Source organism: Macrosteles quadrilineatus, unplaced genomic scaffold (assembly GCF_028750875.1).
Source record: "Macrosteles quadrilineatus isolate MER2022 unplaced genomic scaffold, UCM_ALF_1.0 Scaffold_142__1_contigs__length_272657, whole genome shotgun sequence".
Lineage (NCBI taxonomy): Eukaryota > Metazoa > Arthropoda > Insecta > Hemiptera > Cicadellidae > Macrosteles > Macrosteles quadrilineatus.
Genome location: NW_026542735.1, coordinates 169,181 through 186,529, shown reverse-complemented (window position 1 = coordinate 186,529; position 17,349 = coordinate 169,181). Strand labels below are relative to the sequence as shown.

General features: G+C 35.5%; 1 protein-coding gene and 1 non-coding gene across 2 annotated transcripts in view; both read left to right on the top strand.

The window, feature by feature from the left end:
* Positions 1 to 17,349, top strand: part of LOC128982159 (bridge-like lipid transfer protein family member 1) — an 86,066-nt gene that overhangs the window by 66,291 nt on the left and 2,426 nt on the right. Inside the window, exons 52-61 of the mRNA XM_054401217.1 lie at positions 568 to 718; positions 1,975 to 2,132; positions 2,921 to 3,116; positions 3,908 to 4,146; positions 4,701 to 4,988; positions 8,418 to 8,612; positions 9,510 to 9,689; positions 11,993 to 12,123; positions 12,967 to 13,211; positions 13,956 to 14,088. Of these exons, the coding sequence (XP_054257192.1) occupies positions 568 to 718; positions 1,975 to 2,132; positions 2,921 to 3,116; positions 3,908 to 4,146; positions 4,701 to 4,988; positions 8,418 to 8,612; positions 9,510 to 9,689; positions 11,993 to 12,123; positions 12,967 to 13,211; positions 13,956 to 14,088 (1,916 nt within the window). The remainder of the gene's footprint in view (positions 1 to 567; positions 719 to 1,974; positions 2,133 to 2,920; positions 3,117 to 3,907; positions 4,147 to 4,700; positions 4,989 to 8,417; positions 8,613 to 9,509; positions 9,690 to 11,992; positions 12,124 to 12,966; positions 13,212 to 13,955; positions 14,089 to 17,349) is intronic.
* Positions 10,967 to 11,040, top strand: Trnat-agu (transfer RNA threonine (anticodon AGU)). Its single transcript has one exon. It is a non-coding gene; the product is annotated as a tRNA-Thr (tRNA).

Here is a 17,349-nt window from a genome sequence, read left to right as displayed (position 1 = left end):
GGGATTGCTTAAAATGTTTTGCCAGTCTGGTTGGTATTCAAAGTGCTTTTTGATTTAGATTAGGCAGTAAAAAGAAATAAGATGGTTGTCCGGAAATCAAGGTCTCAAACTAGCTCCAATCGCAGCCAAATGAGCTTGTTCAAATTTTACATCAGCCTTGTGTGCTTTACTTACTCTCACTACTATTCTAGCCAGACCGGGGAGAGCGAGCTAGTCTAGTAGTAGAGTGCGGGACTTTGGTTCCTGAGATCCCGGGTTCAAATCCTACCAATCACCATAGGAGTTTATCTAATTGATAATGCCGCAATCCTCTTGGTTTATTCTGATGTAATGTGTTATGGACAAAAAAAATTACTAAACATTTTTTAAACGTCCAAATGAGAGTAATTTGACTTTTTTAATACAATTTATTAATACAGGGTGTCCACACAAAAATTAGTACAACGTCGTGCATTACCCATACTGTCACTTCTGCTACTACTGTTAGCTTAGGTATAACATTGTACTTATCTCTTGTGGACACCCTGTATATTTGAAAATCTGTTCCTAATGATGTTCCACGTTCAGATCACAACAAGAGAGGGTCCAGTTCAGGCAGTCCGAGCCCTACAGAGACTAAGACCAGCACTTCTACCTGGGAAACTTTGGTGTTGTTTGCGGTCAACTTCAAGAGGCTCAACGTGCACATGAACATGGGCAACGTTATGGGGAATGTCATGTGAGTGTCGTAGCAATGTCAGGCAGTAAAGTATGTCGGTAAAGTAGTCATCTGGAATTCATATTGTCTAAGCTCAAACTTCTTTTAGGATTTTTAAAAAAGTGAGTTCAGCTAGCATAACTTAGAAAATTGTATTAATACAAGAAATTAGTGCAGCTAATAATAGTTTTAGTAGGCTAAACCTAACACAAAATGGGTTAGACAGTGTCAGTGTAAACATATTTACCCACAACTGTTTCTAAACTAGCCTTTTGAATTCAATTTTTTTAAATAGAAAAGGTTCACTTTACCGCATTACTTTACACTTTACAGCAGTAGTATGGTAAAATAATTGACCAATGGAGTTCAATGGTTCAAAGAAAAGGAGTATCGAATGCCAACTTATCAGCTGGTAATTACCTATACAATGGTTGATCTACCGACTTCTGCCATAAATTCACACATTCTTTGGTTAACACGCTCAGCACGGCAGGCATTCCAACAGGCGCTTGCCAATGGCGGCGAGGCCTAGGCGAAGCCTCGGCGCCACTACATCAATTGATATAGTCCAATAGGAGCGCTCGTGGCATGACTACATCAATTGATGTAGTCAGCACTGAACGTGTTAACTAAATGATTTGCTAACTAACCTGAAAAGTAATTGAAAGAGTATAGGTAATGAAGTTGTACAAACTATTGAAAAACGGTCGTAGGTAGTAGTATAAGCAACTTGCGTAATTAGCCTTTACGATACTCGTTGAAGTTTTTAAGGCACTTGCCAAAGCTTGTGGCTTAAATTTCCGTGTTGTAATGACTATCTTTACATGATGATCGTTGTGTAAACTACTATTAAGTATTAACAAGTTACCATTAAGTGTCTTTTAGTAAGTTTAGAAGCTGTGTTGCATAGATTTTTAATAATTACACCTTTTCACTGCATAGAAGAAGTCGCTGTTCCTGATTTAAACATTGCATTCACAAAATGATTTATATTTTGTATTCATCGTTATATTTCTATTCACTGTGACATGTGACTTGTTAACAATTCTAACAATCACGCTAGGTTACTATAGATTTGATTAGATATTTTTATATCTGTTGTTTTTAATGTGGTCTAACATGAATATAACTGCTCAGTGTCTTGTAATCTTGAAGTCTACTGTATTCTTATGAAACTTGAAACTTGGTTTGTTGTATAACAATTGAGTAAATTCTTTCAGCGTATAGTTTGTGATAGTGACACATTGATTATTACCTTTTACCTTTTTTACATGTAGGTGGCTGACTAAGAACTTCAGGTCAGAAGGGCGGCTGTCCATCGGTAGCACAGGACATAAGAACATGTTCATTGGTCTGGGTCTGGGCGGCTCAAGTCTGGAGGCCAAGGGTGGCATTGTGGGCGGCACCATTGAGCTCAGCAAAATAGATACATTCAGTGAGTGTTAACAGACATAGTCCTGGCAGTGATTTTTAATAATAAGATTTAAATTAAATAAAATATGTAGTCTGCTCTTTGAATAATTATGGTATGGTTACTCGATTTGCACTTTTACGTTACCACTGAAGGAAGATGAACTATTTTGAAATTTAAGAGTACAAAAATGGTTGGTTAAAAGATTGGACGAACCCTTAAATCGATTTTTTGCAATTTAATACTTGCTTGTTAGACCTCAGTCCTATCTTTGACTAATTTTTCTCAAGGAAAGGCTCTAGGCCAGAATTTTGAATAGTATAATATATAGTCAAAGATAATATGAAGGATAGCAGCTAGCTTACCTTGAAGAAGTACAGGTAGGCCATAGACCATACACTGAACACACAATATTTTGTTCCCTGAGGGACTTTGTCAAGTTTAGCAGGGGGGAAGAGAGTTTACAAAAAGTCATATTTGTAAACGGACAAAATATTGTGTGTTTAATCTCTCTTATGTATTTTTTTTGGCCTACCTGTACTTCTTCAAGGTAAGATAGCTGCTATCCTTATCCTACAACTCGAAATTGTGCCTTTTATAACGTTATTTTTACACTGAAACTGGCTCTAGCTTGTAATGAATAGGATGTCTGCTTCTACAGTCTAAGTTAGTTGAAAAGTCTCTCTCTGTGATAGGAGTTTTCTCGGAACATGTGATATTCCATTAATCTACTGTAACATTTTGTAGTTAACATTTAAACTATGTGACAATATGAGGTTATGGTTGTTTCATGAATTTCACCTCGGTTACAGTTTTGATCAAGGAGGACCCTGGCACAGAGCCTGACCACACTGTGGGACTGAACCTGTTTGCTCTGGAGCTGCGGCTGGACTACATGGGTACCGGAGTGTTGATGTGTAGAGTCAGTTCACTGGTAGTGTCACTACGGGACGAGTGGAAGATGACGAGTCGCAAGTCCAGCATCGATGCCTTCAATCCAACCCGCAGGTATGTGAAGTGATATTGGAATCATTAGAGTTAGGGATGAATGGGAGTTTTGGGAAAATATATTCCCAAACTTTTGGCTGGGATTAAATTACTTAATGATGACTCTGTGATAGTGAGAGGTGTTTATGATGGCACCGTGATAGCAGAAGATGATGATGTCTGCAAGATCACAGGAAATGTTCGAATTGGCATCACAAATGTTCACATTAGAGTTAGAATGAAGACAAGAGTTGGGTGATCGCGAAAAATGTTCATGATGGCGCTGCGAACACAGGGGGCAACAATAATGTCTCTTGTGGCAGCAGGAGATGTTTACCATTTAGTCATGATCAGGGAAGATGTTTACGATTTTGCAGTGACCGGGGAAGGTGTTAATGATTTGTACGTGATGAAAGAACTATTTTCCATAAATCAAATCAAATTAAGTTGCTATTATGCTGTTAAAGTTCTTATAAAGTGTTAAGTATAGAATTATTGTGACAAGATTTATCCAGATAATTAAACATAGTGATATTAGAATCAATTAGATGTTTTAGACAGGTACTTAAATAGTTTAGATCAAATCCGAATAGTTTTTTGGGTCAGTAGTGAAGTAGCTCTGTGTTTTAGATTGGCTAAGTTAATTTTTACGACTCAGTTATCTAGAGATGTCATATAACCTGCATCTGGTTTGGTAATAAAGTGAAAAGTCATATTAAGTCTATCAAGGTACCAAGGTTAAGTTTTTTCTCAAGTTATCTGGAAAAACTCCTCTAAGCGTATTATTAACCAACCGTACATACCTTCGGCAGGCCAGCAATGATCTTCATGCACGGAGACATGGGTTGGGACCAGCTGCAACTGATGATCTCGAAATCCACAACTGTGGACCTGCTCAAGATGTACTACAAACTAGACGAGTTCTTTTCTCAACAGTTCAAGAGCAGCAAACGAGTGTTCTCCGCGCTCGGCAGCTCAGCGTCCGGCAACAACGGCAGCTTCCGCAAACGGCTGCATTCGAGGAGCAAGAAGAACGGTGAGAGACTGCCAGGTATGTGGCTGAAACAAGTGTAAATTAGTTTAACCTCAATGCTTGTTACTGTAGATCATCTTGTCTCTTAAAAGGTCTCTTAAGGTCTTGTGCATTTAAAGGTAGTTAAGTATCTATGTAGTGTTAGTCAAAGTAATGGTAAACACAGTGATGTGGTCTTGAACAAAGTCTGTTTTATCAGCTGAACATGCTATCATTGAGCTATTGTGTTTAGTTTTGCAGTGCTTTAATATATGTGTGACTTATAGTTTTCTGCGCTTTCCAAGGGCTATGAACACAGGATAGTTAAGAGGTTCTTTAGAATTTACTGAAAAAGTAATAGAATTACCATTACCAGTAGAACTTTTGGAGGTAGGCTACTATAGAAAAACAGTTCATGGTATCACTTTTGATTGAAGGAAATTATGTTGTTAACTGGAGCTCTATGAAAATAACTACACCCATTAACACTAACCCACATTATCCTGTTTTGTTTCTATTGAACTTTTAAGTGTGTAGAATTTGTAAGTGTGACTACAATCTTCACTATGTTTTACCAACCCCATATGTTCTAGAGAGTATGAGCGGCGCAGGCAGTGCGTGGGCTCCGCAGGACGCTCGACATCACCGGCACTGGCAGCGTGTGTTGGCGCAAGTGGCTGGTCTGCACCTGTCTACCGTGCGGCAGCCGCTGCCTCCGTCTGGCACCGTGCTGGGCGGCACCATGGAGCTGCACGGACACAACATCTCTCTGGCGTGCTTCCACGGAATAAACTTTAGGTCCAAGTCCTGGGCGTTGTTTTCACTCAAAGAGCCGTGCATCTCGTTCGCCACTGAGGCCCAGGAAGTCTACACCAATGAGAGTAAGACATCAGCTAAAGTTAAAGAAATATTAGAGGTTAAAAATTTGTATTTAATAAGTATTTGTATACCTTATACCTTTGTAGGTTCATTTTTTTGGAACCTTGATGTTGGGTCTTCTATGAGAATGTAAACTTGGTAAAACAGGGAATGAGTTGGTCTACTGGTAGAACGAGAGACATTAGTCCGCCAAGTCCCGGGTTCAAATCCTTCCAATCAGTAATGGATTTTTTTCTAAATAATGATGCCGTAACCCTCTAGGCCTAGCTTAGCTGAAGTGATGTGGAAAACAGTTAGAGCCAAGCATCCTAGGATATAAAGGGGGACATAAAAAAAAGTATATACCTAGGTAAAATATGAAAGAAAAGCTTTTTGGTGAGATGGTTTGAGTTTTGTTAATTGTGTGTATTCTAGAATTTTTCTCTTACAACTCGGGTTAGGCCTACAATTCTAGTTTACGTTTTATTTTTTGAAAACCAGTGTTACTATTAGTAAAAAATTACAAAAAATATTTAATTTCCATCTCTTTTTATTTTTAACAATATTCATAGTTTATAAAATACATCATGAAAGTATGAAAAAAATTTATTTTTCTTTTAAACAGTTGACACGTCAAAAAGTGTAAAGTTTTGTAATGAAATGCATCTTTGTTGCTTTTTAAAAGTATCTTTTTCTTTTAAGAACACTCCCCTTTTAAAATAAGTAAATACAAATTTTGTAGTTTAATAATTCATCCCAAACTGCAGTACTAAAAATTTACAGGTAAATATTATTTTAATTTCAGATATAAATTCACCATTGTTATTGTAATTTTCAATGAGTTGTAATACTAATTTCAAAACACTTATTAACCTCATTTAAATCAATGTTATATTTTTTGTAAGTAAATATTGGCCCAATTTTACATTTTCTTAACAAAGTACACCAAATAAGATTTGACTAAAAATTTAGTTCTGATTGTAAACCGTGAATGCTAAACAATCAATAGTGAATTCAATTTGTTTTCTCTTTAAAAGTAACTACAAATTCTGACCTTGGGTATTGCTGAACTTCTAATCAAACAGCTGGTCACAGTGCTGAGTGTAGGTCTCAGTTACTCAGCAGCTGACCCGGTCTAAACTGGGTCAGCAATCCCACAACAATGTGTGTAAACAGCTGATGTTTGCCACATCGGCTTCTGAGTAGCGGAAATTGTTGTAACATAGTTGTATGCTTTATCTAAATTTCATTGATAGAAATTGAGGTCGCTTCAGAGTTAGGTTTTATGTGAAAGGCAGTTGTGAATGTTTGTTGATGAATAAGTTGATGGGTGTAATTGAGGAGTAGTGTGATGAATAAAATAAATAATGCTAGCTAATATTGATACATTATAGATAGTATTCTACCTTGAAGAATCTATCCCATTGCTGTGATACACATTTATTTTGTTGATTAAAAAATAACAAAAGAGGTTAAATTGAGCAAATGACTAACTACCGGTACCTTATAAAACTTTATCAGGTGAACTTTTAGTTTACCAAAATAAACTTTATCAGCAAAATGACACATATTTTCTCCCATTAGCTCATTAACAACCCTTATACTGTAATGAGTAAGCAGCAGGAGTATTAATGGGGAAAATCAATAAATCATAAAAGTTTCAATCACTTTTGAACAGTAATGTTAACAGCATTGGGTGTTTACCATTTCTTTTAGTGTTAAAAAGACCTTAATGTACAAATTTTCATGTAATCCGACTGTTCTGTTATTTTATGTGTACCAAATTTACCAGAGTTCCAAATTTCATCACAACCAGAGTAGTTTTGTGTGAGTTATTGAGCTAATGGAGATATATATATATATATTGGAATTTGAATGGTTGGTGTTTTTAGCCTCCTCTGGGGACATCAAAACAATAAAGGAACAATAGTAACAAATACTAATCAGTCTCGGATCATGGTCTTAAAAAAAAAAAACCTACGATAATAGCTTATTAAGATATGGGAAATTCGCCAAAATAAAATGAAGGTCTGATAGTATCCAGTTTGTAAATTGCTAAATTTAACTTGTTGTTCAAAAGTAAAAAAAAATGTTGGTTACTGGTTACTCCATAAAGATGGGTTATCTAGAGCTGTCTAACTGTAGTCTGCAGTATCCAAAGTTTTGCAAACTTGGGTTCCACTAAACATGTACATAGTTTTAACTTTTAACCACAGAACCCTCATGCCATTGTTATTTATTTATACCTCTGTGAGTGGCCCAGGTGGCAAAATACAACCACAAACCTTGTAGCTTTAATTGTTACATCGTACGTTGCCGTTGTCATTTGAACTACTTGCAGATATTAAGACAGGGATATGGGATGTGGGTCCCGCATGATAATCAGAGTACTAGAGTTGTTGTAGTAATTTTAGAATTTTTAAATTTACAAATAAAAAGAAAATGTACTTTGTTAAATTTTAGTTTTAACTTTTGGCTCTTTTTCTCAATAACCAAGAGTTTCTCAAACTCGACACCCTCCCCGATCCATTTTGCTGAGTCTAGGACTATAGTAATATACTTGTTGTAAATATTTCACTAATTTTATCCTTAACGTTGACAGATTAAATCACAAAAATAGATACTTAAAATGGTTTAAAATACCTGCATATAGTAATCCTTTGTTGCTGATTTAGGCAACTAGTTTCGGTTCTTGTTTAGAACCATCTTCAGGCCTCAAGGTGTCAAGTGATCACTTCATTCGAAGGTCGTTAACAGAGTTCAATAAATAAAACATATACAAAACACGATACACGGAACGGACACACATTACAAAAAACACGAAAAACACGATCGTGACCCGGTCACGATCGTTTGTCAATGTCCCTTCGTGTTTTTCGTGTTTTTTGTAATGTGTGTCCGTTCCGTGTATCGTGTTTTGTATATGTTTTATTTATTGAACTCTGTTAACGACCTTCGAATGAAGTGATCACTTGACACCTTGAGGCCTGAAGATGGTTCTAAACAAGAACCGAAACTAGTTGCCTAAATCAGCAACAAAGGATTACTATATGCAGGTATTTTAAACCATTTTAAGTATAATACAGTAATCCGGAGGCTAAACAACTATTTTTAAAACAAAAATAGAGATTACTTTTCTCCTAAATTGATTTTTTTTAAAGTACCAAACTAATACTCAGTTGTTTATGAAGGGTCTTAGGTCAGGATTTTGACTTGTAGAATAAAGATGATAGTAGCCAGCTTACCTTGAAGGAGTATAGTGAGGCCATAGAAGATAGAAAAGAGACACTGAACACACAATATTTTGTTGTTGATTATTGTGTGCACAGTGTATATTCTGTATGTTATCTGGCCTACCTGTACTTCTTCTAGGTAAGCTAGCTGCTATCCTCCTTATTCTATAAATCAAACTAGTACTCAGACATACTTATTAAATTTACTGTTTGTTGCAGAAACCGAGGCACTAGACGTACACATTGTACAGACGCTGACGTTCAGCCTAGGTCTGACCGGGGAACAGCCTCATGCTCCAGAACACCACAGTATGGCTACGGTGTGTAAAGTGTCCCGCAACATGCTGTTCCCACCGCAGTTCCGCACACTGCAGGAGTGGTTCCATTACGCGTTCTCCTGCAGCGAGATTGACGGTAATTGCCTTCTGCGGTTGCCTCACAGCTGCTTGAAACATGTGCAGACGTTTTTTTCCTTGTGGTTGATATCCTGAAAAATTATGACTACAAGGAAAGTAGTTTTATATCAGAGGTTGGTGGCCTCTTTTAACCTTGCATATGTACGTCATAGGTACCAAGTGTTCCTGTGTAACGTAGCTGGCAAAGCAAGGGAGGTTGTAGGGTGATTCGGTACAATAAAAGAGTGAACTGTACTGATAAAATTTAGTGGCATGTGCTGGACCTGAACCGACAGCATCACTGCTATGAATCCGTAGTCACTGACTCACCAAAACTGTAGCTTAAAGTGTAGAATAGTCAATTGCACATTGCTGTCAGTTATTTTTTTAGGTAGAAGAAAGAAAGAGATGTAATTTCTTGCTTAAACACAAGGTTAAGCAAACACAGATAGTGATTTAAAAATTTAAGTTTAAATTATTCAAAAGGGGGCAAAAAGCTCTAAATATTATTTATTTTTTCAAATGAGTGTCCCAAAAGGTAAAGGTTCTAACAATTTTGATTGAATGTTTGATTATTTTGTTACAGTCATTTTTCACTTTGAAATAGCTGTAAGATAAGAATACAATTAAATAGTTATAAAAATTTATCTTGATTTTTTTTTTCTCTGTAAAACCCCATAAGTTACCTCTTTCGGTAAATCACTGTAATTGCTTTAATTATTTCTTTTTATAAAATTCGTATGCATGTATCCATTTTTGTTTAGTTAATAAATTAATGATTGCATGATTGAATGATTGATAGGGTGTTCAATTTTAATGTCAAGCTAATGGGAGATAGTCTTTGTAATCTTGTTGATACCCTTAATGTAGTTCATGTTGATTGCTTTATGTTTATTTTTATATCGTTGTGTTACAGAGATAGACAGGTTCCCCAGTGTGGAGCGTGAGAGAGCCGAGAGCGAGGGAGGTACAGTCCGCTCTAGAACACCCAAGCAGGACAATAACCACACCAGGGAGGTCATCTTTGCACTTCCTTCACTGCAGCTGCACCTCAAGACGGAGCATTGGCAGGCGGCTCTCACGCCAGAGCCTTCCGGTGAGAAAGGCCATATTGTCATTAAGACATTAGGGTCTACAGGATTGATATTTTTGGATCGGGTTGGGCCAACAGTTGATCTGAGGAGTGGGTTTAGACTGGGAATAATTTTCGCCAAGCTCAGGTTTGGGTCGAGCCAGGGCGAGCTTTAATTTTCGCGATTGCAGAAAGGGCCTGCGAAGATGCACAGTTCAAAATTGACAATTTCTTCAAGATCTTGCGTGATCAATTGCCGTGATTGTAGGCAATGATGATGATGTCGTGACCAAGAAAGACGAATATGATTTTATTGTGACCAAGGAAGATGTTGACGATTTTGGCGTGATCATGGAGAATTTTTCACGTCACTTATAAGTCTTGCCTGGAGACCCTTATTAGTAGGTCTTTTTGCACATAAAGTCTTTCTGTGGTACTGCAGAAACTGCTCTTTTGAGGGGCTTAAGTTGTTTATTATCCTCAGGGGGAAAATATTCAGCTGCATAGAAACTGTGCATATTTCTAAATAGATTAATTCCTTTTTCTCTTCTTTTGCAAAAGGAAAAAAAAGGTAAAAAATAATTATTCTTGAAAGAATTTTGTGGAAATAAATTAATAGAAGTAAAGTATATATACTGGAAGAGAGAATTGGAAAATGCCAAGTGCTTGTTGCCTTCTAAAATGTCAATACTGTACAAAGTTTATATTTCTTGGTTTGGTTATATTCTGTGAAATTAAGAAATAAATTGCTCCAAAAGGTTTTTTTATAATTAAAAATTGTTATTAGATACATAATTTGCTAATGTGAAACATAAATTTCACAAATTATACACAGTTTAGTATATTTTGATAGAAATTTGACTTCAGTTATTATATTATCAGGAAATACTAATTATTTCACTAACTAACTTCTTAAATAAATTAAACCATAATTTAATATAAAAATCATAATAATCAATGTGTGTAATAATTTAGCAGCATAAAAAAATTATCCTTTGTCATTTTTTTATGTTATAACCAGAGTAGTAAACACATTTTTGTAATTTTTAAACCCAAAATAAACCTGTTACAGTTTTATATACATAGTAGACGTATATTGTTGAATTATAATTAATTATTTGATAATAATATAAATATACCACATTATATACTTTTTGTTACACTAGCAAACATACATTTCATTTTTCAAAAGCTCTCAAATGTTTAAACCCATTAGACTACTGAATGTGGTTAAATCTGTATTGATAAGATAAGAAGCTCAACATCTGCCAGATATTGTTTGGCACTAGTCACTGGATGTCGGCGCCGTGGCTTAGTTGGTTAAAGCGCCTGTCTAGTAAACAGGAGATCGTGAGTTCGAATCTCGCCGGTGCCTGACTTTTTTTATCACTTCACTCAATCAATGTTATTGTTTGTGTGCATTTAGTTGATTTAATTAAGGTCGATGTAATCTCTACATGTAGTAATTGAATAAATTACTGGACAAGGTATAAATTTAAAACCTACTAGGCTTACTGGAAAGTAATATTTATTGTTATTCGGTATGGAAATATTTTTATAATGTTTAAATATTTTTTTGCTTAAATGTTTTTAGAGTGAAAGTGGTTATGCTTGACTTAATACAAAGTGTTGATGTCTTCAACTGTTAATTTCTTCCAAAAATAGGTTACTTTAGATTTGTTGGAAAGCTGTGAATGTTTAGTTTATTTACTACTTATGTTTAGTTTGTTGTATTGATTAAAAAGTCCAGCCGGAAAAAATCTATTTAATTTCATATCTTATTTAATTGTTACAAGGAGGATGTGTCAAATAATCAATTCCACCAAGGCATGTTAACGAGAGTTAGTCAAGTTGAACTACACTCTTAGTAGGCAGACATAATTATGTTTAATTGTTTTAATTCACGGCTGGTCTGATTAGAGCCTGGTACCTTTGGCTTGAAGGTCTGTGGTTCAAATCCTGCCAATCACCAATGTATTTTAGCAATGTTAATGCCAAGTGTTAAGTCCACCTTAAGATGTAGTTTTATCTATTTAAATAAATTATAGGTTTCATAAGCAAAATTAAAAATGTTGTGTAAGTTATTACAGAACATATTTGGTAAATAAGTAACATAATTTTAATGAAATTAATTAAATGAAATGAAATGAATGTAATGAAATCGAGAGGTTGGAACTGGGAGCTTAAAGTATTTTGTTTTTCTTGAAATCTAACAATAAGAAATTAACTTATACATCAGGTTTGCAGCGAGGTTGAAGGCATTTTGAGCTGCATATTATTAATCTTACCATTGATTGATACAGTTCAAATTTATATGTTTGTTGCAGACGATAAACCAATGGTGGAATGCAGTTTCGTGACAGAGTTTGAGGACCACATTTTCGTCACTGTTGATGCCGAAGCATTCTTCTTCCTACATGATCTCATAACTTCGTACATCAGAGAAAAAGACAGAGTGGTTAGTGCTAGAATGTTAAGAGTACTTTGAATAGAAATGTTGACATTTACGGTGGGGCAAGATCAGGTCATGGGAACAAGGTATGGAGTTTTGAAATTTCTAAACATTGGTTTTTCCAAATGTTTACCCTTGAAATGTGGGAATACTCAATTTGCATTGCAACCATCGTGTAGAGCTCAAAAAAACAAATATTGAAGTGTTGTTGTACATAAAGGTAACGGAGAAGATTCTAAAACACTGTTCATTTAAAATTCCTAGGTTTGCTTGTTTATGGAAATATTTCGATACAATTTTGCATAAATATTTATTTCATTGTATACTATTAACATTTGTAAAAAAAATTTTCTATTATTTTCTCCGTAGCAGCAAACCTAAGTTTTAATTCAATTAAATGTTATATAAATGGGGAATGAATAATGTCTTGTTTATGAAAATATTTTAGTTTCCAACCAGACAGATTGAAATTGGCTTAGTCTGCAGGTTTTCTGCGGCGGCGTTATTTTGTTAGACAGCATCATAAATTTTTAGCCCAGTGGCAAATAGTCTAAGTCTAGATCCAATAATGATCTTACTTAGAATGAAAACAGTGATTTTCAGATTTGAAGGCTATCACTATAACCACTTTGCTTCCCAGACAATTAAATCTTCTTATTTTTATGTTTAACATATCATGTGTTTTTATGTTATGTTTATGTCACGAATTATGTTATTTATGTGTGTATAAATATGTTTCCCATTGAGAAGGCTTAGCCGTAAGCCTACTTTTCTTAAAAAACACAATATTAAACCTATTCTGGCTTAAAGCCCATTTTTGAGAATACCTAATTGCTGTTATATTCACAGCAGATGGGATACCCTGGTGCTCGTGCTCAGAGTCCTGAGTTGGCCGAGAGACAGTCGAGACGCAGTGAGAGCCGAGAGGTAGGGACGAGCGAAGGAGCAGCCGGAGACGGACGCGCTACACCTACACCTGGCCCCTCCGACGAGGAGAAGAAGCAGAAGAGTTTTGAACACGCGGAAGTCACAGGGTACACCAAGGACTGGCGCGATTACCACTGCAAGACCTGGCATCTGGAACCTACTGTCAGGTAGTCTGAGGATGAAGTAAATCCATACAATCAAATTTTGGTATTTGCAAGACTGCGTCGTTGGATTAGCGAAAATATCAATGTTTTTGGAGGGCTTCGCAATACTACATCTTTGGGGTTAGAATTTGCTATTGTTCACCAAGATTGTTGCAAAGCATTCAAAACAACGACTATTTTTTTTTAATTCAACCACGTCATCTTTCTACGACCAAGAGTGTTTCTTCCCATCTAGTGTCATCAACAAAATAACCAATTTCATATAAAACTTTGTTAAATTGTTGAATATGGGCGAATACAGTTGAAAAACTAGAATTAATGGACATACAAGTTAAATTAGCTGGTTGCCAGTCTTAAGATCTATTTTTTTTTAATTTTCATTTATTAAAAAACTGTGGTGTGATACCGTGGTACATCATTTGTATATTTTTGATTCTTTTTAAGGAAACTATCCAAACACTAATCTTGTTCCTTTCTTTGGTAAACCTTTTGTTAGATAGTATCATTTAACCCAAACAAAAAAATGACCCGATGAAAAGTTATATCTTGGCCCAGAATCCGCTCTGAATCCAACCGGCAATAGTTACAGTTGATTCGATACAATTGTCTTCTAACTGTTTCAGGCAGTTACTGGTTTCCAGCAAATCTCTTTGCTGTCTTTTAGACTTGTGATCGACATTGTCAATGGTTCTTATAACTAACATTAAAGTATGGTTCAAATTATTTGATTTGATTCGATTGGTACAGATTGCTGTCATGGGGTGGCAAGAGTATAGAGCCGTACGGAGTAGACTACATTCTGCAGAAGCTGGGATTCTCTCACGCTCGCACCACCATACCTAAGTGGATGCAACGAGGGTTTATGGATCCCCTTGATAAGGTAACTCATGTAATGTTACCAGTGCGTTGTCCTGCTACTGGAAATGTCACATAGAAGTGTTGTTTTGCGTTTGCATTGCACACCATCGAGCAAATTTATTTATAATTGTTTACTTAATTCTTTTAGCAACAAGTTAGATATGGATTTACACTGCCTGAACAAAAGTGCCAATTAAAATTTTACTAAGCTGTTAATGTATATTAGTTGAATGATGTTAGTTTGGGTGAGTTGGTGGCTTGAGGGTAGCGCTAGGGACTTTGGGTCCAAGGCAGAGATGAAGTTCGGATCCTGGTACCGCTACTATTCATCAGTACAGTTCACCCCTGTACTGTACTTTAGCAGTGTATTTCATCCGGGAAGACGTAAAATAAATCAATGGGACTGGACCCTTATTTCTATCACCCATTTGGAAAGAGGTAAAACTTGTTTCACACTTAAAAAGTCCATCTTTTAATGAAACAGTTTAGTCAGTTAGTAGTCTGACTTATAATCCATTGACAATGGTGTACAGGAAAAGCCCGGGAGCTTTGGCAACTGGCGATTAGACCAGTATTGGTCTAAAGGTCTGGAAAAAATAGAGCACAAAAACACTAATAACTACGTGGAACCTGTTGTACGTGGCTTGTTGGCGTACTATATCCTATCCTCTCAAAAATTAGCAGTATTTGCAATAACGATTGATATTACGAGACATTCAGTAATCCAGTATCACCATGTCCTGAATGTGCCACGTGTGGATTTGCTACTGCATTTGTATGACAGTGATGTTTATGGGCCTGATACCTGCCACTAAGTTGTATCAGTACACTCTTGCACTGTACCGATTCACCCTATCGCTGTTTACCACTGGTCTCATGCTCAACCATGTGGTCATGTGTATGTGGATGGGCCAACCTCTTTCTAACTAAAATTATTTTCACACCAAATTTATATTAACGTGCAACTACCAACAAAGTCAAAGTCAAAAGTCAAAGTATTTATTTGCACATAACATTTATGGGTTACAGCAGGTAACATCAAACTGGTGCATCGTCATTAGATTTCTAAAAAGAAACAATACAACTAACTATGACACAAATAAACGTCTAAATATTTAACAAATTCTTCAACACTATATACACTTAATTCTAGGAGGAGTCGCTTCAAATAAGACTTATATCTAATTAAATCTAGCTGCTTTACATGGTTCGGTAATTTATTGTACATTCTTTTACCCAGCTCAAAAGTTGAATTAATTGTCCTTTGATAGTTACATTGGTCAGTTCTTAAATAATTGTTTTGCCTAGTAAAGTAGTTATGAACAGAGCTATTAGTTTGAAACTGTTTTAAATTAGTTCTAATGTACATTAAGCAATCCAATATAAACAAAGAGGGAACAGTCATTACTTTAAGTTTCTTAAAAAGTGGTTTGCAATGGGTCCTACGATTAACATTGAACATGATTCTTAAGGCTCTCTTCTGAAGCCGCAATAATTTTATTGTATTACTGTCATAACCCCATGACACTATACCATATGACAGGTGGCTTTGTATATGTGCAAAATACACAGCAGCCAAAACATCAATATTAACAATTAACTTAAGTCTTCTAATCATAAAGATTGCTTTAGCTACCTTATTGCACAAAGATTTAATGTGTTCATCCCACTTAACATTAGTCTGTAAAGTAATACCTAAAAACTTAACACTTGACATTTCATCAGAGGAATTTCCAAAACTGAAATTTAGGCTTTGTGTCTTCTCTTTGTTTAAGCATAAAATGTTGGCTGCAGCCCAGTCTTCAATTAAATTATTAGACTTGAGTAGTAACTGATCATTTAAGAGACCACTATTACTATTACAGCTGATTTGTATGGCCAGGTCGTCTGCATACATATAAGGTATCACATATTCATTGGAAATGGCAGCAGGTAGGTCATTAACATAAATTATAAAAATAGTAGGACCTAATATCGAGCCCTGAGGCACACCTGTAGACACTGGCAAATATGGTGAAAAACAGCCATTAAATAAGACAGACTGGTACCTCTGTGACAAATAAGACTTAATCAGATTCAACGAGACTGTGTCAAACCCATAAAAACCAAGCTTTTGCATAAGTACTGTGTGATCTACAGTGTCAAATGCTTTTGACATATCGTAAAAACTACTACATACCTTTTTTCTAGCATCTAATGCCGATAAACAATCTCTAGTGAAGTTGACAATTGCTGTACTTGTTCCCCTATTAGACCTAAAGCCACACTGACTATCAGAAAACAGTAATTTATTTTCAAAAAATATTTTAATTTGATTATTTAACAAAATTTCAAAAACTTTAGACAAAACTGGAATTATTGATATAGGACGGTAGCTTTCATATTTTACTTTTGAGCCTTTTTTAAAAATAGGAATAACTTTCACTAATTTTAAACAATGTGGAACAACACCCTCATCAATACAAAGATTAAACAGGTATGAAAGTATTTCAGCAATGTATGGTGCCGCTAATTTCATGATCTGAGAATTAATAAAATATACATCCAAGCTTAAGCTATCGCTTAAAGAATAGATTGCTCTGAACACTTGTTCAACGGACACATTATTGAATGTAAAAGACTTGTGTACGTTGTTGAAAGGACTCAGTTTATTTAAATAATGTTGAACACTTTCATTGGCCTTTGGAACTCTTTGAACAATTGATTTTACATTATCAACAAAGCAGTTATTGAACATGGTGCAATTTAAGCTTAGTGATTCCTTATCAACAGAAGGCCTCTCATTTTTGTTCAGACCCTCGTTTACAATAGACCAGATGGCCCTAGGTTTATTATTGGCATTTTTTACCCTACTACAGTTATAGGCTAGTTTAGCTTGTTTCACTGCTTTTTTGTATTCAGATTTTAGCCTGTTATACTGAACATTGTACATTGCACACCCAGTATTCTTAAATTTACTGTGCATAGACAGACACTCTTCTTTAAGTAAATGCAGACTAGCATTATACCATTTAAACTTTTTAGGCCTGTTCTTGTCTGTTTTTTTATGCTGAAGCGGAAAAGCAACTTCAACCGTACTCATAAATACTTCCATAAAGAATTCAAACTTATGCTCAATACCATCTAATCTGTACAAAGATAACCAATTAACTTTACTCAATAAGCATGTAAAATAAGCCACATTTAAATCATATACTGGTCTGGTTATTTTGATATTTCTGTTATCATGTCGTTTTGTTTTACTACTTGCAGAGACTTCAAATTTACTACCAAAAATTAAAGC